Genomic DNA, 20348 nt, shown 5'->3' with positions numbered 1-20348 from the left:
TTTATGGTAGATTGAGTAGGAAAGTAGATTATATAATTATTGATTTGTTTATTCTATCCATATTCTTGGACAGTGACAAGTCAAGGCAGCCTTGCAATTGGGATTTTCATATAGTATGGCATTTCTTCCAGAACAGGTTGAAAGAGTAAAGTTGTTTTCTTGTTTTGTTTGATGGAGTGTGGGGGAAGGGTCTTCATTGCACCTTTAGGAAAGAGAGCGGTTAAAAAATTACGCAGGTGTGTGTTGACATTAGCTGGCATCTCTATGCTTTGTAATACTGAATTACCAGCCTGGCAGCGAACAGTGTGTAATATAGTATTTCGACTGAGGCAGGTGGTGTCGATGGGTCGTAGTTACTGGAATGCTTTCCTCCCCTCTTCTCTTTGCAACATATTATTAGTAAAGGAGCTGAATTTACTCTTGTTTTCCAAAATCCCCTGGAGTTATTTTATTTAAACATGATATTTGGCTTTGACCAGCTCATTCCTTAATAGAGCAAACCTCTTCCCCTTCCTTCCAAAACAAAACTTAGGAGAGGTTGCTTGTGTGTTTTGTTAGGGATATTTTATAGCCAGAAAGAGCTGAATTTATGTGTTTGTTTGGAGGCACCTCTGTTCCATACCACTATATAAGTAATTTGTTCCTATGGATTTTCAAGACTGTTTAAGAAGAAATTTGGTTGAGGCCCACCCCAAAATTTGGCCCTTCATACTTGGTTGTAGGCTAGTACTTCCAAGAAATAAATACAGTCTCGAATGTGCATACATACATGTAAGTACGTACATTGACTCCTACTCTTTATATATTTCTGATCAGAAATCAGAAAGATTATCAATCCTGTGTTTTCTATACCACTTTTAAAGAGTTAGTTTAACCAGTGTGATCCTGATAACCGGTGTCTGTAACAGATTTGTACCAGATCATAGAATATTCAAAATAGAAGAAATATATAGACACATTATAGATCCTCTAACAGAGCCTCCTCATTTTCTCCCTATGGATGCTTGGCCCAGGATTCAAGGAGATCCTATGAGTTGCCTGAAATCCCTCAGTGAATGAGTGTCAGAAGTCCACGATTTCTTTGGAAATCAGATACTTCCATCTTTGAAAGAAAATTCTTTCACATGTGCTTTCTTCTCTTTTTTCTTCTCATCAAAATATTTCATCAAATAATTTCATTTTAAAATTTGCATAATGTAAAGAGCCACAAGTTTACTTCAGTCTTACCTGTGTTCAAAGATTACTACAGTCTACTGCTGACTTCTCAAATCTAGGATCGGATCTCAAAAAACCTGGTGGGCATTTCATGTCATTCTCTTGTTCAAGATTCCATTCTGACAATATAGTTACAAATTAAGGGAAAATATCTCAATTTCTAGAGAAGCATATTTTACTAAACTAGAAAGGATGTGATATTGGGTCAACAAAACACTACAAAATATTGTAATCATGTAAATTGGTGATCATATTTTATTTTTTATATGACCTCTGTGCTTTCTACTTGTTTTTCTAATCATATTGTGTTTATGTAAATTTGCTGTGCTACCAAATGGCCCCATACAATGGCGACCAACTGCATGGTACGTGGGGAGGAACGTTAGTCTGAATGCCAGGATGGTCCTTATTGCTGCTTAGTTTTCAGCAAGCCTCATTTCCTCACTGGAATCAGTTTTTCTTGGGCTCCTCCTCTGCAACTGAAGTGGCTAAAGCAAATGATCTCTAAGCTTTTCCTAATCTAAGCTTTTCTATTTCTAAGGAAATCTGAGTTTATTCCTACATTACCTAGATTTAGTTGTGCAACCATTAGAAATCATTGTTCCAGGGAGCCCTCTTGACTTTCTAGACTAAGTAGAGCCCCATGTTTTACCGTATGTGATTCTGCCTTTTTTAAAGAACATATATCACAGTTTTAGAAACAATTTAATGCTGCCTTTAAACCAACTCCTTTAGGGTAAGGAATACTTGTCTTAAGTCCCTGGGACCTAGGACAGAGTCTGGTGTGAAGCAGGTGCTTAATAAATATTTGTTGAATTACTGAACTGATTTTACCTCTCTAAGTATAAATTTTATATCTAAAAATCAAGAGGAAAAGGAAGTTTAGACAAAATGTGCTATAATGTTTCTTCTGGGCTCTAATATCTTATTACTGTATTCTGTGTCTTCCAAAATCATAAGTCTGTAGTGATTTTACAATCTGGTGCTGTAAAAGGAAATTTTTAATTAGGAAATAATTCAAGCATATAAAAAACAGTTAATTAGACACCCAACAACTTCCAAAATGTTAAAAATATTTCCATATTGCTTCAAATCTTGTCTTTAAATAAATACAATGAAGCAAAGATCTCCCTCCATTTTATTCCAGTCCTTTCCTTCTTTCCAGTGATTAAGATGAAGGAAATATACCTGTATGTAAAAATATAAATACATCTAGAAAACATGAGAAATAGAAATATCTGACTACTGATATTAAATTTTGAGCAGTTTAGTGTAATCAAATATTACACGATGCTCAGTCATGTCTGACTCTTTGTGACGCCATAGAGCCTGCCAGGCTCCTCTGACCATGGGATTCGTGAGGCAAGAACACTGGAGTCGGTTGCCATTTCTTTCTCCAGGATATCTTTCTGACCCAGGGATCAAACCTGGGTCTCCTGAATTGCAGGCACATTCTTTACCATATGAGCCATCAGGGAAGCCCAAGTAAATATTAACGACGTGTAAAATTATATGTGCTTATGGATACATACATGTATATTTTACAAATATGTGGAAACAGATTTTAAAAATCTAGTTCTTAAGCAAATGAATTTAGTAACTTGAATCCAGTTTAGAACCTAGAGATTACTAGCAGAAAAATATGAACTGTGTGATTCATTGAAAATGGTTAATCTTCAAACTTTAGTAGACTTTTATTATCTGGTAACAATCATTTCCTGACCAGGTTAAAAAATGTTTTCATGATGTTCCCAAAATTACTTAAGCTACATTAAGCTCTTCATGCATCTTAGAAATAGGCTTCAGTAATAATCATAACACATGCCTTTTATGTAGGTCTTTTCAGTTGATGAAGGCTTTTCATAGCCATGAATTTATCTTCCACTCTAAGACATGTATATTACTTGTTATAATTTTTTTCTATTTTATGTTTGTGAGAGGTGAAGTTATTACATAAAGACTTGGGGAATATATAGAAGAGGCAGAGTTTGAATCTTGTCTTTTTACCCCTCATCCAGTAAATGTTGCTTCTCATTATTGGTTTTGGATCAAATTCCTTTTCCAAAGCTCTTGGCTTTAAGAATTAAGCCCTGTCCTCTTCCACAACAAAACTGGCCTGTCAATTCCAGTGTTACCTCTGGTATTTTATTTTCCTTGTCCAAAATTAAAACAAATTATTTTTTCTTTTCTCGATCTGTTGACAAGTCCAATGACTAAACGATGTCTCATTTTCTTCCTAAATATGAGGAGCCTTCCTGAATATTGGGAGAGTTAATGAGCTCTCATTCATTCTGCTTTGATTTTAGACAAGAGATAAGAAAATGACATATTATTTTTGAAAGCATGTTTTTCTAATGAATAATTGCTTTTGGCCTATTTTGGTATTCCTGTGCATATCTTTCATGATGAAAACTAGAATACGGAATTTTAGTAATTTCAAAACATTTCTGCCATCTCTCCGCGTTGTCCTTCATTTGTACTGCTCTGGCTTAGTCCCTCCTCATTTCCTGCCTGAATGGGTCCTGATGGGTATCCCTTCTTCCTACCTTGCCCTAGTCTCTTCTTCCTGCCAACTTTGTTTTACTTACTACATAGAAACTGATCAGGTCTTTCCCCTGCTTTGCAGTCCTCAGTGACTGTGCTTTGCCTGCTGATGGAGTCCACCTGTTTCTTGAGAAATCCAAGGCTCCTCTGAATCTAGTAGGTGCTTCCCTCACTCAGCCTCTCCTCTTCCTTCCCCTAGCCTATCTCTTTTCCAACCCTATTCACATCTCTTTTGCTTGTACTGGTGATTTCCTCTCTGTGGTGACCCTGCTCTCTGCCTCTCGGCCCTTCTATCCTCTTGTCTTTGGGTGCACCATCCAGTGGGTTAGTAACCTATCTTTTTAAGACCTAGTTTGAATATCACTACCTCTATGAAATCTTTCTTCTCTACTTTGTTGGAATGCATTTACTTTTCTCCTTCTCTCTCATTCCAACCAATCCACCAGTGAATCTGCTTAAAATATATCTGGAAACCAAGTGCTTCTCACCAACTCCCTGCTGGTCTAAGCTACTCTCATACTTTTCTTGAATTATTTGCAGTGCCTTCCTTGCTGGTCTCTCTGCTTCCATCTTTGGTCAACAGAGTTTCTTCTTCACTTAACAGTCAGAATCTTATTAATGTACAAATCAGAGCATGTCACCATCTCAAACCTTCATGGCGGCTTCCTGTCTCACATCAGGGAAAACTGCAGTCCTTACTCTGGCCCAAAACCTTGGATGATCTGGGCCTCAACCTCTCTAATTTCTGATCACATCCACTGTTGCTGTAGCCTTTGCTCTCCAGTGACACTGGCCTTCAAGACAGACATACTCACCCCCGGACCTTAGCACTTGCTGTCTCCAGCAATTGGAACATAATCTCCCTAGAGCATACATGGCTCACTCCCATGCTTCCTTTAGATCTTTCTTTAAGTATCAGCTTACCAAAGTATCCTTCTCTGACAACTCTAGATAAAATAATATCCTCTTCACATAGCAGTCTCTAACTCCTGGCTCTTGACTCTATCTCCTTTAAATTTACCTTGATTCTCTTTTCTTGATTGCACTTATTACTCACCATCTGACAGAATATTCACTTGTTTATCCTAGAATGTTAGTACCTTTAGAGCTTTACTTTAGTTTTTGTTCACTTCTGAGTTTCCACACCTAAAACAGAGTCTTGAATATAGTACGTGCTCAATAAATATAAATTTTATTAATTTGTAGTTAATTGCTCTATCCTCTGTAATCCCATGACACTTTGCAAACCTGTAGCATTGTTTGTGTTTCACTCTGCTTCTAAACTGTTAGCAACTTGAGGGAAAAGACTGAGTAATTTTTTCTTTCAACTTACTTTAAAACATTAAGGATTGTCCTATACAGTTGAGGATATTTAAGTTCCTGCATTTGAGGGTTTTTAAAATCTCATTTCTCTCTGTCCTTTGTACAGAATAGAGTGCCTGGCATGCTCAGGTAAATGTTTGTTTGATAATTATTGAATGATGTGCAAATGGGGAGATAAATAGATCTCATTTTTAGTTTGCAGTGGCAACTGCTTAGCAGATTCTAATGTAGTCAGTGTTTTATTTTCCACTAAACTTTTATGAATTCCAGAAAAATGCCTAACTGAATTAGACACTCAAGTTACTGACAGACCCCTGTAGCAAATTTATTATTTAAAAGGTATAGAACTGAATTGAGAAATGTTGAAAGATGTCAATACTAGTTCTGATAGCTTGCTATAATATATTCATGGAAGGCAACAGAACCTAATTAGGGGCCTATATTAATAAATAAGCATAAAGGGACTGATTTTAATTAACCAAATAAAGCAAATAAACAACTGAAAAAAAATTAAATGTTGCTTCAGTACAAAGTAATAAAACATAAGCACCATAAAGTTGGAGAAGAAAATAATAAATCTGGAACAGCAGGCTCTGATCAAAAGATGACTGGATAAGGTAAAAAGGGAGATAGATGAGATAAGAAAGGTTATTTGAAATGCAGTAGAAGACTTTCAATTTTTTGTAGTGGAATAAATCAAAGTTAACTCTACAAAATCATACTAATGGTAGAGAAAACAAATGTGTGAAGCTTTCCTAGAATGTAAACAAGATGCCGACAGTTAGTGTTCAAGTCTGTAAAATGCATGGTGGGTAGAGAAGGAGAGCCAAAGCAGACTCTCATGTTCCCAGAAACTAGTAAGAGCAGAAAGAACAAAAATACAAGCAAAAACAAAATTACTAAGTTGAGTTCAAGCATGTAAGTTAAAAGCTTACCAATTTCCAAATTATTTCAAGAAGTAAAAAAGGACACACAGATGCATTTTTACTTAACAACAAAATAAAGAAGAAAAAAAAAATCCTGTAATAACTAGGGAGAATAGCAGTTGGCTTAATTTAAAGAAAGAACATTCAAATTGACTTCAGACTTCTACAACACTAAAATAAACATTGACTCAATTATCCAGTTTTGAGAGATTCAATTAAAATTAATTTATGTACTAAAGATTTATATGCTAAAATCACTATTCAGTGATATTTTTACAGTGGAGTAAAATTTACACTATCTAAGAAAGGCATGCTTAAATAAATCATAGTATGTCCTTTTTTATACTATAAACATATCCACATAAAATTATATTTTTAAATTAGAACATACTCATGATATGGTCTAATTGTTGCTTCTTGACCTGCATACAGGTTTCTCAGGAGACAGGTAAGATGGTCTGATATTCTCATCTCTTTAAGAGTTTTCCACAGTTTGTTATGATCCATATGGTCAAAGGCTTTAGTGTAGTCAATGAAACAGAGGTAAATGTTTTTCTTAAATTCCCTTGCTTTCTCTTTGATCCAGCAAAGGTTGGCAATTTGATCTCTGGTTCCTCTGCCTTTTCTAAACCCAGCTTGGACATCTGGAAGTTCTCGATTAACATAATGCTGAAGCCTGGTGTGTAGAATTTTGAGCATAACCTTACTAGCATAGGTGATGAGTGCAATTTTCCAGTGGTTTGAACCATTCTTTGGTACTGCATTTCTTGGAAATTGGGATGAGGATTGACCTTTCCCAGTCCTGATGCTGGGAAAGATTGAAGACAGGAGGAGAAGAGGTTGACAGAGGATGAGATGGCTGGATGGCATCACCGGTGTAATGGACATGAACTCGGGCAAGCTCCAGGAGATGGTGAGGGACAGGGAGGCCTGGTGTGCTGCAGTCCATAGGGTCACTAAGAGTCGGACACAATTTGGTAACTGAACAACAGCAACATGATATGTTAAATAAAAAAAAGATACCAAACTTTTTATGGTATCCCCCAGTTTGTATGTGTGTGTGTATGTGTATGAAGAAATATAAAATGTGGTATGTGTGTCTGGGTAGGGGGAATATGTCATATATTCTCTTTTTTCAATAATTTTTATGTGTACCTGTTTTTATAACTAAGAGCATTAAAAAAAGAGAAGTTGGGTAAGTTTTTAATCCCCATAACTGCTTCTAATAGGGACTGCATTTCAGAGAGAGAAATTTTGTATCTTCAAACATAAAGTTTGGAATGTCTAATATCTACCCAAAAGCTGCTGAAAATTCAATGCAGTGGACTTGGATCACCAAAGAAATTCTTAAGCTATAGTGGATTCTTTTTTTCAGGAATAAACTCAACTGGGTTCTTGATTTGATAGCTATAAGTAGGAAAACCTTGGAGAAGGCAATGGCACCCCACTCCAGTACTCTTGCCTGGAAAATCCCATGTACGGAGGAGCCTGGTAGGCTGCAATCCATGGGGTCGTTAAGAGTCAGATACGACTGAGCAACTTCACTTTATTTTTTCACTTTCATGCATTGGAGAAGGAAATGGCAGCCCACTCCAGTGTTCTTGCCTGGAGAATCCCAGGGACGGGGGAGCCTGGAAGGCTGCCGTCTGTGGGGTCGCACAGAGTCGGACACGACTGAAGTGACTTAACAAGTAGGAAAACCTAGCTAGAGATACAAATAATACATATACATATAATCTTGGAACAGCAATGAAAAAAAATCTGTTTAGAATGGTAAGAAAATGTACAAAGGATACATAAGTTCAAACCATCAATAGAAATGGAATCCATGAAATGAACCAAAAGCCCAGAGAAAGAATTGTTTTTCTCAAGAATGTAAATGTAGTCCCTTATAATATATTGGATATGAAGAATAATAGAACCCAACCCTCCCACAAGAAATGTCTCACATATTCCTCAGTGTTAAAAATTAGATACATCAAAGGTTGTCAGTATATCTAAAAGAGTGCTTAAAGTGAACTTCATAGAATTAAAAGCTTATATTAGGAAACTATGAAAGTCTAAAAGCACTGATCTTAAAGCAAAGTTTCAAATTTAAAGAAGAGAAAGAAAATAACAGCAAATTGAACCATAGTTTAATTCATCAAGTTAGACAAGAAAAAAAATTTAAATTTGTGCATATTAGAAAAGAAGAAACTGGCTTTACTTGCAGTTGACATGATCATCTATGTAGAAAATTATATCTACAAAAAACTAGTAGAACTAACACAGTCATTTTATTTAGAAATCAAAAATACAGTTAGAAATTAAATATTTAAAATATGATTTACAGTTTAAAATTTGTTGTAAATATTTACAACATACAGTTAGAAATGAAAATTTTAAAAATATTATTTAAAATTAAAAAATATTATTTATAACAATTTAAAAATACTGAGGAAGCAATCAAACAAACCTGTGAAAGATTTGCCTACTGAAAACTATTCCTGAGAAAAATTGAAGATGTTCTAATTAAATGGAGATATGTACCACATTCATGGATTAGAAGGCACAGTGTTTTTAAGATATCAGTTCTCTTCAAGATGACCTATATATTGAACACAATTTCATCTAAAATTCCACCAGACACTTTTGAGGGAATTGACATATTTCTGGTAAATATTATACGGAAATTCAAAGTATCTAGAATAACTAGGCAATTCTGAAAAAGAAGAACAAAATTGGGAGACATAGATTGCCTGATTTTAAGATTTGCTATAGGGTAATCCTAGACAGCTTATTAAAAAGCAGAGACATTACTTTTCCAACAAAGGTCTGTCTAGTCAAAGCTTTGGTTTTTCCAGTAGTCATGTGTGGATGTGAGGGTTGGACTATAGAAAGCTGAGCGTCAAAGAATTGATGGTTTTAAACTGTGGTGTTAGAGAAGACTCTTGAGAGTCCCTTGGACAGAAGAGAGATCCAACCAGTCCATCCTAAAGGAAGTCAGTCCTGGAAGAACTGATGCTGAAGCTGAAACTCCAATATTTTGGCCACCTGATGTGAAGAACCAACTCACTTGAAAAGACCTTGATGCTGGGAATGATTGAAGATGGGAGGAGAAGGGGATGACAGAGGATGAGATGGTTGGATGACATCACCAACTCAATGGACATGAGTTTGAGTAAATTCCAGGAATTGGTGATGGACAGGGAAACCTGGTGTTCTATAGTCCATGGGGTCACAAAGAGTCGGACATGACTGAGTGACTGAACTGAACTGATAGAGTAATCCAGATGGTGTTATAGTAATACTATTGAATACTATGAATACTAGGTCAGTAAAGAAGAAGGCAGTGTCCAAATAAAGATTTGAACCCATTCAGTTAGTTAATTTTAAAAAATGTTACTAATGCAATTTTGAAGGAAAATATAATCTTTTCAACAAATAGTGCTAGAACAATTGAATATCCATTAAAAAGAAGAGAAAGAGGAAGAGGAAGGAGAGAAAGAAGAGGCTGAAAGTAGATATAGAACTAAATGCAAGAGTTACAATTATAAATCTGTAGGAAAACGTGGAAAATTCTTCTCACTTTGGATTAGACCAGATTTTTTTAGAACACAAAATGCATGAGTATTAAAGGTGAAATATTGATAATTTCCTAAAATTAGCTGTTTTGGAAAAGCACAGAGAGTAAGGTACAAAAGGCAAGAGATAGCCTGGAGAAAATATATTTTAAAAACTTACAAGATATAAGGACCTATATCCGAATATATAAAGAACTCTTGTAGTCAAAAAGGAACACACACAACTCAATTAAAAAAATTAAAAATTTAAAAGTATAAACAATTTAAGCAGAAGCTTCAGAAACAAATTGCAAATCTGTCTGTAAAATACAAAATGAATATAAATATATATTTTAAACTTTTTATATACAATATAAATATAAATGAAATCTATATATGCATATGAATAGATACTCAGGATCGTTAAACATCAGGGTGATGTTAATTTAAGTCATAATGAAAACCAGTACATACCTGCGAGGATGGCACTGAAATTGACAATACCAAGAGCTGGCAAAGGTCAGTTTTCATTCCAGTCCCAAAAAAGGCAATGCCAAAGAATGCTCAAACTACTGCACAATTGCACTCATCTCACATGCTAGCAAAGTAATGCTCAAAATTCTCCAAGCTAGGCTTCAGTAAGATGTGAACTGAGAAATTCCAGGTGTTCAAGCTGGATTCAGAAAAGGCAGAAGAACCAGAGATCAAATTGCCAATATCCGTTGGATCATAGAAAAAGCAAGAAAATTCCAGGAAAACATCTACTTCTGCTTCATTGACTACTCTAAAGCCTTTGACTGTGTGGATCACAACAAACTGGAAAATTCTGAAAGAGATGGGAATACCAGACCACCTGACCTGCCTCTTGAGAAATCTGTATGCAGGTCAAGAAGCAACAGTTAGAACCAGACATGGAACAACAAACTGGTTCAAGATTGGGAAAGAAGTACATCAAGGCTGTATATTGTCACCTGCTTATTTAACTTATGTGCAGTGTACATCATGCAAAATGTCGGGCTGGATATTCCTTAATATAAATAAGGGCAGTATCATCAGATATTCAGATGATACTGCCCTTATGCCAGAAAGCGAAGAGAAACTAAAGAGCCTCTTGATGAAAGTGAAAGAGGAGAGTGAAAAAGACTGGTTTAAGACTCAGCATTCAAAAAAACAAAAATGATGGCATCCTGTCCCATCACTTCATGGCAATTAGATGGGGAAACAGTGGAAACAGTGACAGACTTTACTTTCTTGGGCTCCAAAATCACTGCAGATGGTGACTGCTGCCATGAAATTAAAAGACACTTGCTCCTTGGAAGAAAAGCTATGACCAAGTTAGACAGCATATTAAAAAGCATAGACATTACTTTGCCAACAAAGGTCCATCTAGTCAAAGCTATGGTTTTTCCAGTAGTAATATATGGATGTGAGAGTTGGACCATAGAGAGAACTGAGTGCCAAAGAATTGATGCTTTTGAACTGTGGTGTTGGAGAAGACTTTTGAGAGTCCCTTGGACTGCAAGGAGATCCAACCAGTCCATCCTAAAGGAAATCAGTCCTGAATATTCATTGGAAGGACTGATGCTGAAGCTGAAGCTCCAATACTTTGGTCACCTGATGCGAAGATCCAACTCCCTAGAAAAGACCCTGATGCTGGGAAAGATTGAAGGCAGGAGGAGAAGGGGATGAAAGAGGATGAGATTGTTGGATGGCATCACCAACTCGCTGGACTTGAGTTTGAGCAAGCTCTGGGATTTGGTGATGGACAGGGGACCCTTGTGTATACAGTCCATGGGGTTACAAAGAGTTGGACATGATTGAGTGAACCGAACTGAAGTGCTGTCAAGGATATGAAACCCTTCTACACTGCTGGTGATAATGTAAAATAGCACAGCCTCCTTTTAAAAGAGTTTGGCAGTTTCTTATGAAGTTAAGCATACACTTAACCAGCACTCACACTTATAGTACTTAATCAAAATAATGTAAACATGTCTTAAGATGTGTATATGAAAGTGAAAGTGAAGTCTCTCAGTCGTGTCCGACTCTTTGCCACCCCGTGGACTGTAGCCTACCAGGCTCCTCTGTCCATGGGATTTTCCAGGCAAGAATACTGGAGTGGGTTGTCATTTCCTTCTCCAGGAGATCTTCCCTGACCCAGGGATTGAACCCAGGTCTCCCTCATTGTAGGCAGACGCTTTACCGTCTGAGCCACCAGGGAAGTCCAAGATGTGTATGTAAATGCTCATAATGCAGTTGGTCACTCCATATCCATGGGAGACTGGTCCTAGGATTCCAGATGAATACCAAAATCCACAGAAGCAAAACTCACAGATGCTCAAGTCTCTTAATGATCATCTAGTATTTGCATTTAACCTACATGCATCATTTGTACTTTAAATCATCCCTAGATTACTTATAATGCTTCTTACAATGTGCTGCTGCTGATGCTAAGTCGCTTCAGTCGTGTCTGACTCTGTGCGACCCCATAGACAGCAGCCCACCAGGCTCCGCCGTCCCTGAGATTCTCCAGGCAAGAACACTGGAGTGGGTTGCCATTTCCTTCTCCAATGCATGAAAGTGAAAAGTGAAAGTGAAGTCTCTCAGTCGTGCCTGACTCTTAGCGACCCCATGGACTGCAGCCTACCAGGTTCCTCCATCCATGGGATTTTCCAGGCAAGAGTACTGGAGTGGGGTGCCATTGCCTTCTCCGCCTACAATGTGAATGCTATGTAAATAGTTGCTTGCATGGCAAATCCAAGTTTTGGTTTGGGGAACTTATTGGAAAATCCCCCCCCCCCATATTTTCAGTCCTTTCTTGATTGAATCCATGGCTATGGAAGCCACAGATGTGGAAAACAACTGTAATTTTATTTATCCTAATAAAAAACTGGAAATAATTGGTGACTTGATAGAAAATGGAATTCCACTAAATAATAAAATGGAATGCTAATACACACAAAAACATAAATGAATCTTAGAAGCATTATGCTAATCTAAGCACATGATTGTACAGTATTATTCTATTTCTATAAAATTCTAGAAAGGCAAAAGTATAATGAGAGAAAGCAGGTGGATGAATGCCTGAGAAGTTATTGGGGAGAGGAATGACTGAAAAGGGGAATCAGATAATTTTAATGAGAGCTGGGGGTTGAAGGAAGATTAGGCAGGGGTAAGAGAGAGTGTATGTATCTTACTCATGATAGTGGTTATACTGGAGTGTACATTTGTCAAAAGTCATCAACATGTACACTTAAAAATGAATGTATTTTCTAATATTTTAGGGGACTTCCCTGGTGGCTCAGACGGTAATGAATCTGCCTGCAATGAAAGACCCAGGTTCCATCCCTAGGTTGGGAAGATTCCCTGGAGAAGGGAATGGCTACCCACTCCAATATTCTTGCCTGGAGAATTTCATGGACAGAGGAGCCTGATGGGCTACAGTCTATGGGGTGGCAAAGGGTCTTGACTGAGCAACTTTCACTTTTTCACATAGTATATTAGACTTCAAAGCTGATTAAAGCAAAGCAAAACATACATACCCAAAAGAAGAAATTGGTCTTTAAATGTACAGAATCTCAAGTCAATGTTTGGGAGCATTTTAGGGGCAGATTTTAGAAGTCCCAGAGAGGAAGAGAGATATTAAAAGAAACCAGATATATTCCAATTTGCAGTCTCTGCTGACTTGAATCACCAGGGTATTTAAAATTTTGGCATAAGTCAGATTCCCATTTTTGGTGATCTTGCAGAAGCATGGAAAATCAGTAAATATGAAAGTAGCTATTTGGTGGGGGAAGTGGACAAATCTAAGGAATTATGAAAACACTATAGGCCAGAGAGACTGAATTTAGTATTGGAAAAATATTAAAAGCCATTACAAAACCAATTTGCAAGCCGTGAAGGACACTGAGTAGAAGAAGCTTGGCTTTGTCAAGAAGCAACCGCATGAGACTAGCTTCAGCCCCTCTGATACTGAACAACAGGTCTGGGAAGTTTAACCGGAAGCAACAATTGGAATGTATCCTAGTCAGACATTTAGATATAGTCAGTAGTAAAACTCATCACAAAAATTGAAAAATATGGTTTATAACCTAGATGCATCTCTACCTGAGGAGTGACATAGAAATGTGGAGTCCCAGCGCAATGTGGAAAACAGGGGAAATATGCTTGAATTGTGGGTGATGAGCGTGTGGTGTGTTTGCATGGGTAGAAAAGGGAGGTGGAAAGTGTGTGTTTGGAGGATGAGGAGAGGGAATGAAAGATTAAGCCAGAATATAGAGGACCTTAAACCATGTGAAACAACAGGACCTCACTCATGAATTCCTCCCAGTCACAATAGAAGTACTGACAGACAGCTGGTCCTAAACTACAGGTCACCTTCCTCCTGGGCCAGGGTTATTTCACTTCTATCACTTGGTGCTTCTCCTGCACTATAAGGAGCAAACATTATTATATGTTTGTGTGCCAAGTCGCTTCAGTTGTCTCTGACTCTTTGTGATCCCATGGTCTGTAGCCTTCTAGACTCCTCTGCCCATGGAAATTCTTCAGTCAAGAAGACTGGAGTAGGTTGCCATGCCCTTGTCCAGGGGATCTTCCCAACCCAGAGGTTGAACCTGTGTCTCTTTTGTCTCCTATATTGGCAGGCGAGTTCTTTACCATTAGCACCACCTGGGAAGCCCATTCTACTGAGAAATAAATAAAGAGGAATTATTGCTGATAAGTAGATCACTATCAAGCTCTATTTTAATGTTAGAGAAGATTGTATACCTCTTAAGTTGGTTCAGAAAATAGCCATATGGTTGAGAATTATGAAAAAATAAAAGCATAAATATATGCACTGTTGAGCCAAGAGAATGAGAGATGAGGAACTACTGTTCCAGGTCTCAGGATGATTCTTACTGGTTGTTAACCAGCTCTTTCCTGTGACCTCAGGCAAGTCCTCCCCCTGCCTTTTTCTTATCTGTAAATTGTAGATAATAATACTGATCCATTATCTGTTTTCTGCAATTCCAAAATTCAGAGAACTCTGAAAAACAGAAGGTGCTTTGATTTTGTTGTAATTTCATAAATTTGTGGCAAATTTACATGGTGGCGAAACTTGGCCTGAACGTTAAGGGTTTATGTTCATTTTCCACTTATTGTGAATATTCATGAATTCTGAAGAAATATTAAGGTTTGATTATAGTGAAAGAAAAAATTGAAAGTGTTAGTCACTCAGTTTGAGACCCCATGAGCTACAAAGGAAGCCCATTAAATCCTGCTGGAGGTATTTATAACACATGCTGCTAGCTCAGATGGTAATCTGCCTGCAATGCATGAGACACAGGTTCAATCCCTGGGTCAGGAAGATCCCAGGAAAAGGGAATGGCAATCCACTCCAGTATTCTTGACTGAAGAATTCCATAGAAAGAGGATCCTGGCAGGCTATAGTCCCTGGGGTTGCAAAGAGTTGGACAGAACTGAGCAACTAACATTTTCACTTTCATATGAACTCTACTCCATTTCTAAAATCTAAACAGTTCTGGATTCTGAAACATCTGGCCTCAGTGGTTTCAGATAAGAGACTGTAGATCTGTAATACCTTCCTCTTAGGTTTCTGTGAAGATTAAGTTTTTTATACCAGATCTCAAAAAAAAAAAAAAAAAAAGTGGTGAAGTTATTATTGCATATAGATTACTGAAACTCAGAAATTAGATTCCCTACTCCCATGAGAATGAGTGAAGTTTTAACACTTGATGATGCCTAAGATTATTCTTAGTACTTTTACATTTTAGTCTGTCAGGTGTGATTTATAGTATATCAGTTATTAAAATGGAATGTTCCTCTTAACTGTCCTACTCTGAACACTTATCCTTCTTTTTTTATAATCTTTACATATCTGGATGGGTGCCTTATTTGCCTTCAGGTGTTAGCTTGCAAACTTATTTTAGAGTCATCTTTCCTAAGGTACATTTTATGAAACTCATGTTTAGCTTATATATCTCCTAACTTAAACACGAACAGATAGGCGTATTTACTGAGAGTTGTCAATAAAAGAGAATTCATAATATGTTATAAGACAATGTCTTTGTTTGTAAAGTCATTGGTTAAAAAACACTTGAGCAAAAATATCCATCTAGATTTCATTGTGTTTCCCAAGTAGAATTTTATTTTTGTGGTTGATTTTTGGCATGCTTCCTATTTCTTCAAGCTATGTAAAACCCTTTTGCTGTGCTTAATCCTTGACCTGTGGGCATGGAGAAATGATTATGCAATACACATCTAGTATTGGGAAATTCGTAACTGAAAATTTCATATACTGAAATGCTTGGGAGAAAAAGATTATTTAAATAAATATTATATTTCAAAAGGAAGAAATAAAGCAGTTATTTTTAAATGTGCTTTTCCATGGGACATTTGCTTCTATTCAGAGTTGGGTTAGAGCATAGCAGTAATGAATCCCTTTGCCATTGTGGCTCCTGCTCCCCACTGTCTTTTCCCTGGAAAAATATTGTTGCCAATTTAGATTTGTAACCTGTGTATGTGTGTCTGTTTACCTTTGTTTGGGTAAGTGTTACTAGGTGCCCTGCTCTTGGCCAGCAGTTCCATTGCCCAAGTGATTTCACTCAACCTCAGAATGAAGAGGAATGCAGTGATGAGACTTTGACCCACAGGGTGATCGCATAAGGTTTAAGATAATATAAGGATTAGAATGGAGACTTTCTAAAAGGAAACAAGGATGAACCTTTATTTTCAAGGTCTCATGCTTTCTCTACCCTATTTTCTAATTCTACAACCAACCAACCAACCAACCACTGAACTTCCTTTCCATTCAGAAGGAAGTATAGGGAGGAAAGTTTCAGTCCCTTGTGAATGAAAAGATCATCTTTATTGCTGCCATGTCTTACTGTGTTGTAATAGGGCAGTCCTTTCATGAGAACGTAGGACCAAATGACCCCTTTCAGATCCCTCATTCTTTTAGGCTATGACCTTACAAGATAAGTGCAGTTGTTTGAGGGAACTTTTGCAATTTTCTAGTTGTTTGACCTTAAATGAAATCTCTTCACTATCTACCAGATATTCTGTCTGAAAACATTTTTTTCCATACCGCTAATTTCTATGAGTCTCTCTAGAGTATCATAAGGGTGGAATTAATTATAGTCTGCTTAATATCACTCAACACATGAGAATACTGTTTTTCCATTTAGTTTTCAGTACTCTATAAACCTGTTCAGAGTGTTAATCATTGCGATATTTCTGAGAATCAGTTTCTTCATCCTGAAGAGATGATAACTGTAAATAATAACACAACTGTGTTTTGATAAATGGTTTCAACCAATGGTGAACATGATGCTGAAAACTTGGTCTCTGTGCACTGGTGCCAGATCAAATCTCAGAGGCAGAATTTGGGGTGAAGTAGAAAAGGATAGCTTTATTTCTTTACTAGTCATAAGGGGACACAGTGTGATCCTGCCCTCAAAAACAGTGACCCAACCTGGGAGTATTTGGTAAGGAGCTTTATAGCAGTGGTTCCAAAGTGAGGTTGATGATAAGATTAGAGTGTGTGCAGGGCCAGCACTCCTTTAATCTGATTTCAGGTGATCTCATGATGCCTTTCACTGGTTCCTTTAATATGGCCTCAGGTGTTCTCTGGAGTGAAGAATGCTAAATCCATTCCATTGGGGGTTTTGGTTCTAATAAGAGCTTAAAGATTTTGTTCTGTGTGTCCCTTGAGGGGGGACCAGGACCCTGCCCTAAGGCTGCACTGTTGTTTCTTGCCTGTTCTTCCCTTGTCTTTGCATCCTCTCCCTTCCCTTATCACCAGAATGCTGAATCTGTCCTTTGAGGCTCTGGGAAGGACAGAGGCTGGAGTCTGCTCCTTACAAACAAGGAGTGGGGGACACAGGCTTCCATATCCAGGAGTCCCATAGGGTCCTGCTGAGTTTCAAACAGGCAGCTCTAAAGGAACATGTTTACCAAAAATGTATATATATTTCCTTGTTCTGATTTTGAATATAACAAAATCTCCTGTTGTTTCCTTTCTTTCTTCCACCATGGACCCATCTCTAAGCAGTATTCCACTGAACTGAAGAAGCTGTACTGCCAGATTGCAAAGACATGCCCCATCCAGATCAAGGTTATGACCCCACCACCTCAGGGTGCTGTCATCCGGGCCATGCCTGTCTACAAGAAGGCCGAGCATGTCACTGAAGTGGTAAAAAGGTGCCCCAACCATGAGCTGAGTCGTGAATTCAATGAGGGTAAGGAGAATGGGGATCTGTGGCTGTTTAAGCTTGAAATAGAGCTCCTGTGGAGAGTTTTGTCTGGGATCCACCTGTTTCCAACCTCTGCAATCTGATGGCAGCTTAGTCTACCTTTTTGGGTGACAAGACTGTCTGAGAATAATGTTGAATAAATTTCAGGCTTTCACAATAATTAAACTGCTTATTTTAATATTGGTAATCGCTGGATGACCTGGACTTGCCTCTCTTCTCCCTGTTTCTTCCTTCCTTCTGTCAGGAGAGTGAGTAATTTCCTGGGTTCTGTCTTGTGGCAACAAAGATTTGAAATGGCAGACCAATGTTACAGCTCATTTACAGCTCAGAGTTTTATTCAGCAAGCAGAGGATAGTATACCCTGGAGGCGTGAGGGTGGGCCGACCCCAAAAGAGAGGCCTCAATCCATCTTGGGTCTCTCTTTTTGTACTCTTTGTCTCCTCTTCCTATGCAAATTAGGGCTAGGTATGTTTCACCTGAGGTTCTCGCTCCCACTCCAGTCTGCAGATTTTCTTTTATTCTGTTATTGTGGGCTTTTCCCTTTGTCTTTTAGCCACCACCATTTTGGACTCCATTTTCCTTTTCTAACTACCTAACACTTCCCTTTTTTTTTTTTTTAATGAAAGGATTTAAGAAGAACAGTGTGGCTTCTGATCTGTTGGTCCCCTGCTAAGGGCTTCAGTACCTCTCCCAGGGTTATTGTCAAGGCTGGACTGATTAGGGTCTAGAAGGGTGAGAGAAAAGAGCATACAAAGTGAGAAATATTTAAAAAAAAAAAAAAAAAAAGAAAAAGAAGAGGAAAATGGGGAATAAGAGAAATAAATGAAGACAAATAACAAACAAGAGGAGTAAATGGACAATCAAGAACAGGAGCTTGGGAGGGGAAGCAGTAAAGTGAAGGACTGACAGTCAGAGAGCAGGTTATCTTGGGGCCACCTTTAAGTGCTGTATCCATAGATAAGTTAGATCCCAGGTTCTGAGCCTCAGATTCAGTAATAGTTTTACAGAAGCGGTCATTATTTCCAAGGGTTCTCTTACATTTACTATTCTAAAGTTTATGAAGGGAGGCTAAGTCAAGAACACAAAATAGTTGAAAGGAAGGACAAGAGAAAGCATAAAGATTCATCAAAGAGCAATGAGGAGACAGGAGGATTGGGAGTTAGAATACCTTTTATAGAAATTATGTGAAAAATAGAAAGATTGGTAGATTACCCAGAGTATATGTATGTAGATAATATAATAAGTGGTAAAGAAAAAGTAATGGAGAAAGAGAATAGAAATTTAAAAAAGGAAATAAAGTTAAAATCTCTCCACCTTAACACAGCTAATTTTTACATATTAATTTCTAGTCCTTGTCTATATGACCTCATTATCCATACCTCTGCATCTTACCTTTCACTTAACAATATGCTGTAGAAGTTATTCTCTATAGCTAGGCTTTGTTATCGGTTTCCATAACTTCTCTTGATCTGTCAAGATGACATAACCATTTTTTGTTGTTGTTTGCTTTTTTCTTATTTTTTAGCACAATAGTTATTTAAAATTTTTGCCATAATATATGATATTTCAGGCAATAGAGAGCATTTTGATATATGAAGCCTTTTACTTTGAGTATCAGTTACTGTAGAATGAAAATATGAGACCAAAGGTTGAAAAACATCTTTACAGCATTAACTCTTGGAGCAGCGTCTTTATTTTTGAGTTCTACCAGGTATCACATTTTGTGAAACTTTGTTTATGTTCCTTTCAAAACTTGCTTCCCTTTTTTACCCTCTAACCTGGGACAATTGCAGTACAACAAATAAAGTTAGTTTCCCATCTTTATGACCAAAGTAAAATTGTGACTTCATCATGAAAAATAGAATAGGCAAAGTGAAAGTTCTATCCTTGCCATTCTTAGCTTCGTATAGTATTTTAAATGGTCAATTTGGGGGCAGTGTTTTCTGTCAGGCAGGTATATTTTTTAAATTAACTTGTTCCTTTTTCTTCCATTTTTCAGAGAAGCTGGAAAAATGCCCTGTATGGATCAGCTTAGAGATGTAGTTATAGAGTCCTCTACAACTTGTTTACCTTGAGCCCAGAAACATGGGACTGTTCCCTTATATACAGATGACCATTCCTGACCTTTTTGTGGCTATAAAGGTTGTGATACCTTCATGTGTTAGGTCTCTGGCAACAGGATCTAGTCTTCTTTTCAAGGATGTATATTTCCTCTATTATTCAAACTATTTCTTTTACCACCAGTGTTCTGTCCATAGTTTCATTTTGTTTTCTTTGTTTTGAGGTTGATGAGCTAATTTTTTTTTCTTTTTCCATTCTGCAGGACAGATTGCCCCTCCCAGTCATTTGATTCGAGTAGAAGGGAACAGTCATGCCCAGTACGTAGAAGACCCCATCACAGGAAGACAAAGTGTGCTGGTACCTTATGAGCCACCTCAGGTAAGCAGATAAGGACTGGGCAGACTTGAGAGAGTATTACTTTTAGTAATAGGAGGTGTTTCAAGCATATAATTCTATCTTAGTTATAGATAACTTTTTTTGTATTT

The 20348-nt window shown here is 37.4% G+C and overlaps 1 protein-coding gene across 14 annotated transcripts in view; it reads left to right on the top strand.

Annotated features, from left to right (window-relative positions):
- TP63 (tumor protein p63) overlaps window positions 1–20348 on the top strand; it is a 274648-nt gene that overhangs the window by 224405 nt on the left and 29895 nt on the right. For all 14 annotated transcript variants that reach the window (XM_055568713.1, XM_055568712.1, XM_055568711.1 and 11 more), the window contains 2 exons: window positions 17601–17787; window positions 20126–20241. In XM_055568713.1, coding sequence (XP_055424688.1) covers window positions 17601–17787; window positions 20126–20241 — 303 coding nt within the window. The remainder of the gene's footprint in view (window positions 1–17600; window positions 17788–20125; window positions 20242–20348) is intronic.

This window comes from Bubalus kerabau, chromosome 2, assembly GCF_029407905.1.
Source record: "Bubalus kerabau isolate K-KA32 ecotype Philippines breed swamp buffalo chromosome 2, PCC_UOA_SB_1v2, whole genome shotgun sequence".
NCBI classification, from domain to species: Eukaryota; Metazoa; Chordata; class Mammalia; order Artiodactyla; family Bovidae; genus Bubalus; species Bubalus kerabau.
This window is presented reverse-complemented; position numbering and strand designations above follow the sequence as displayed.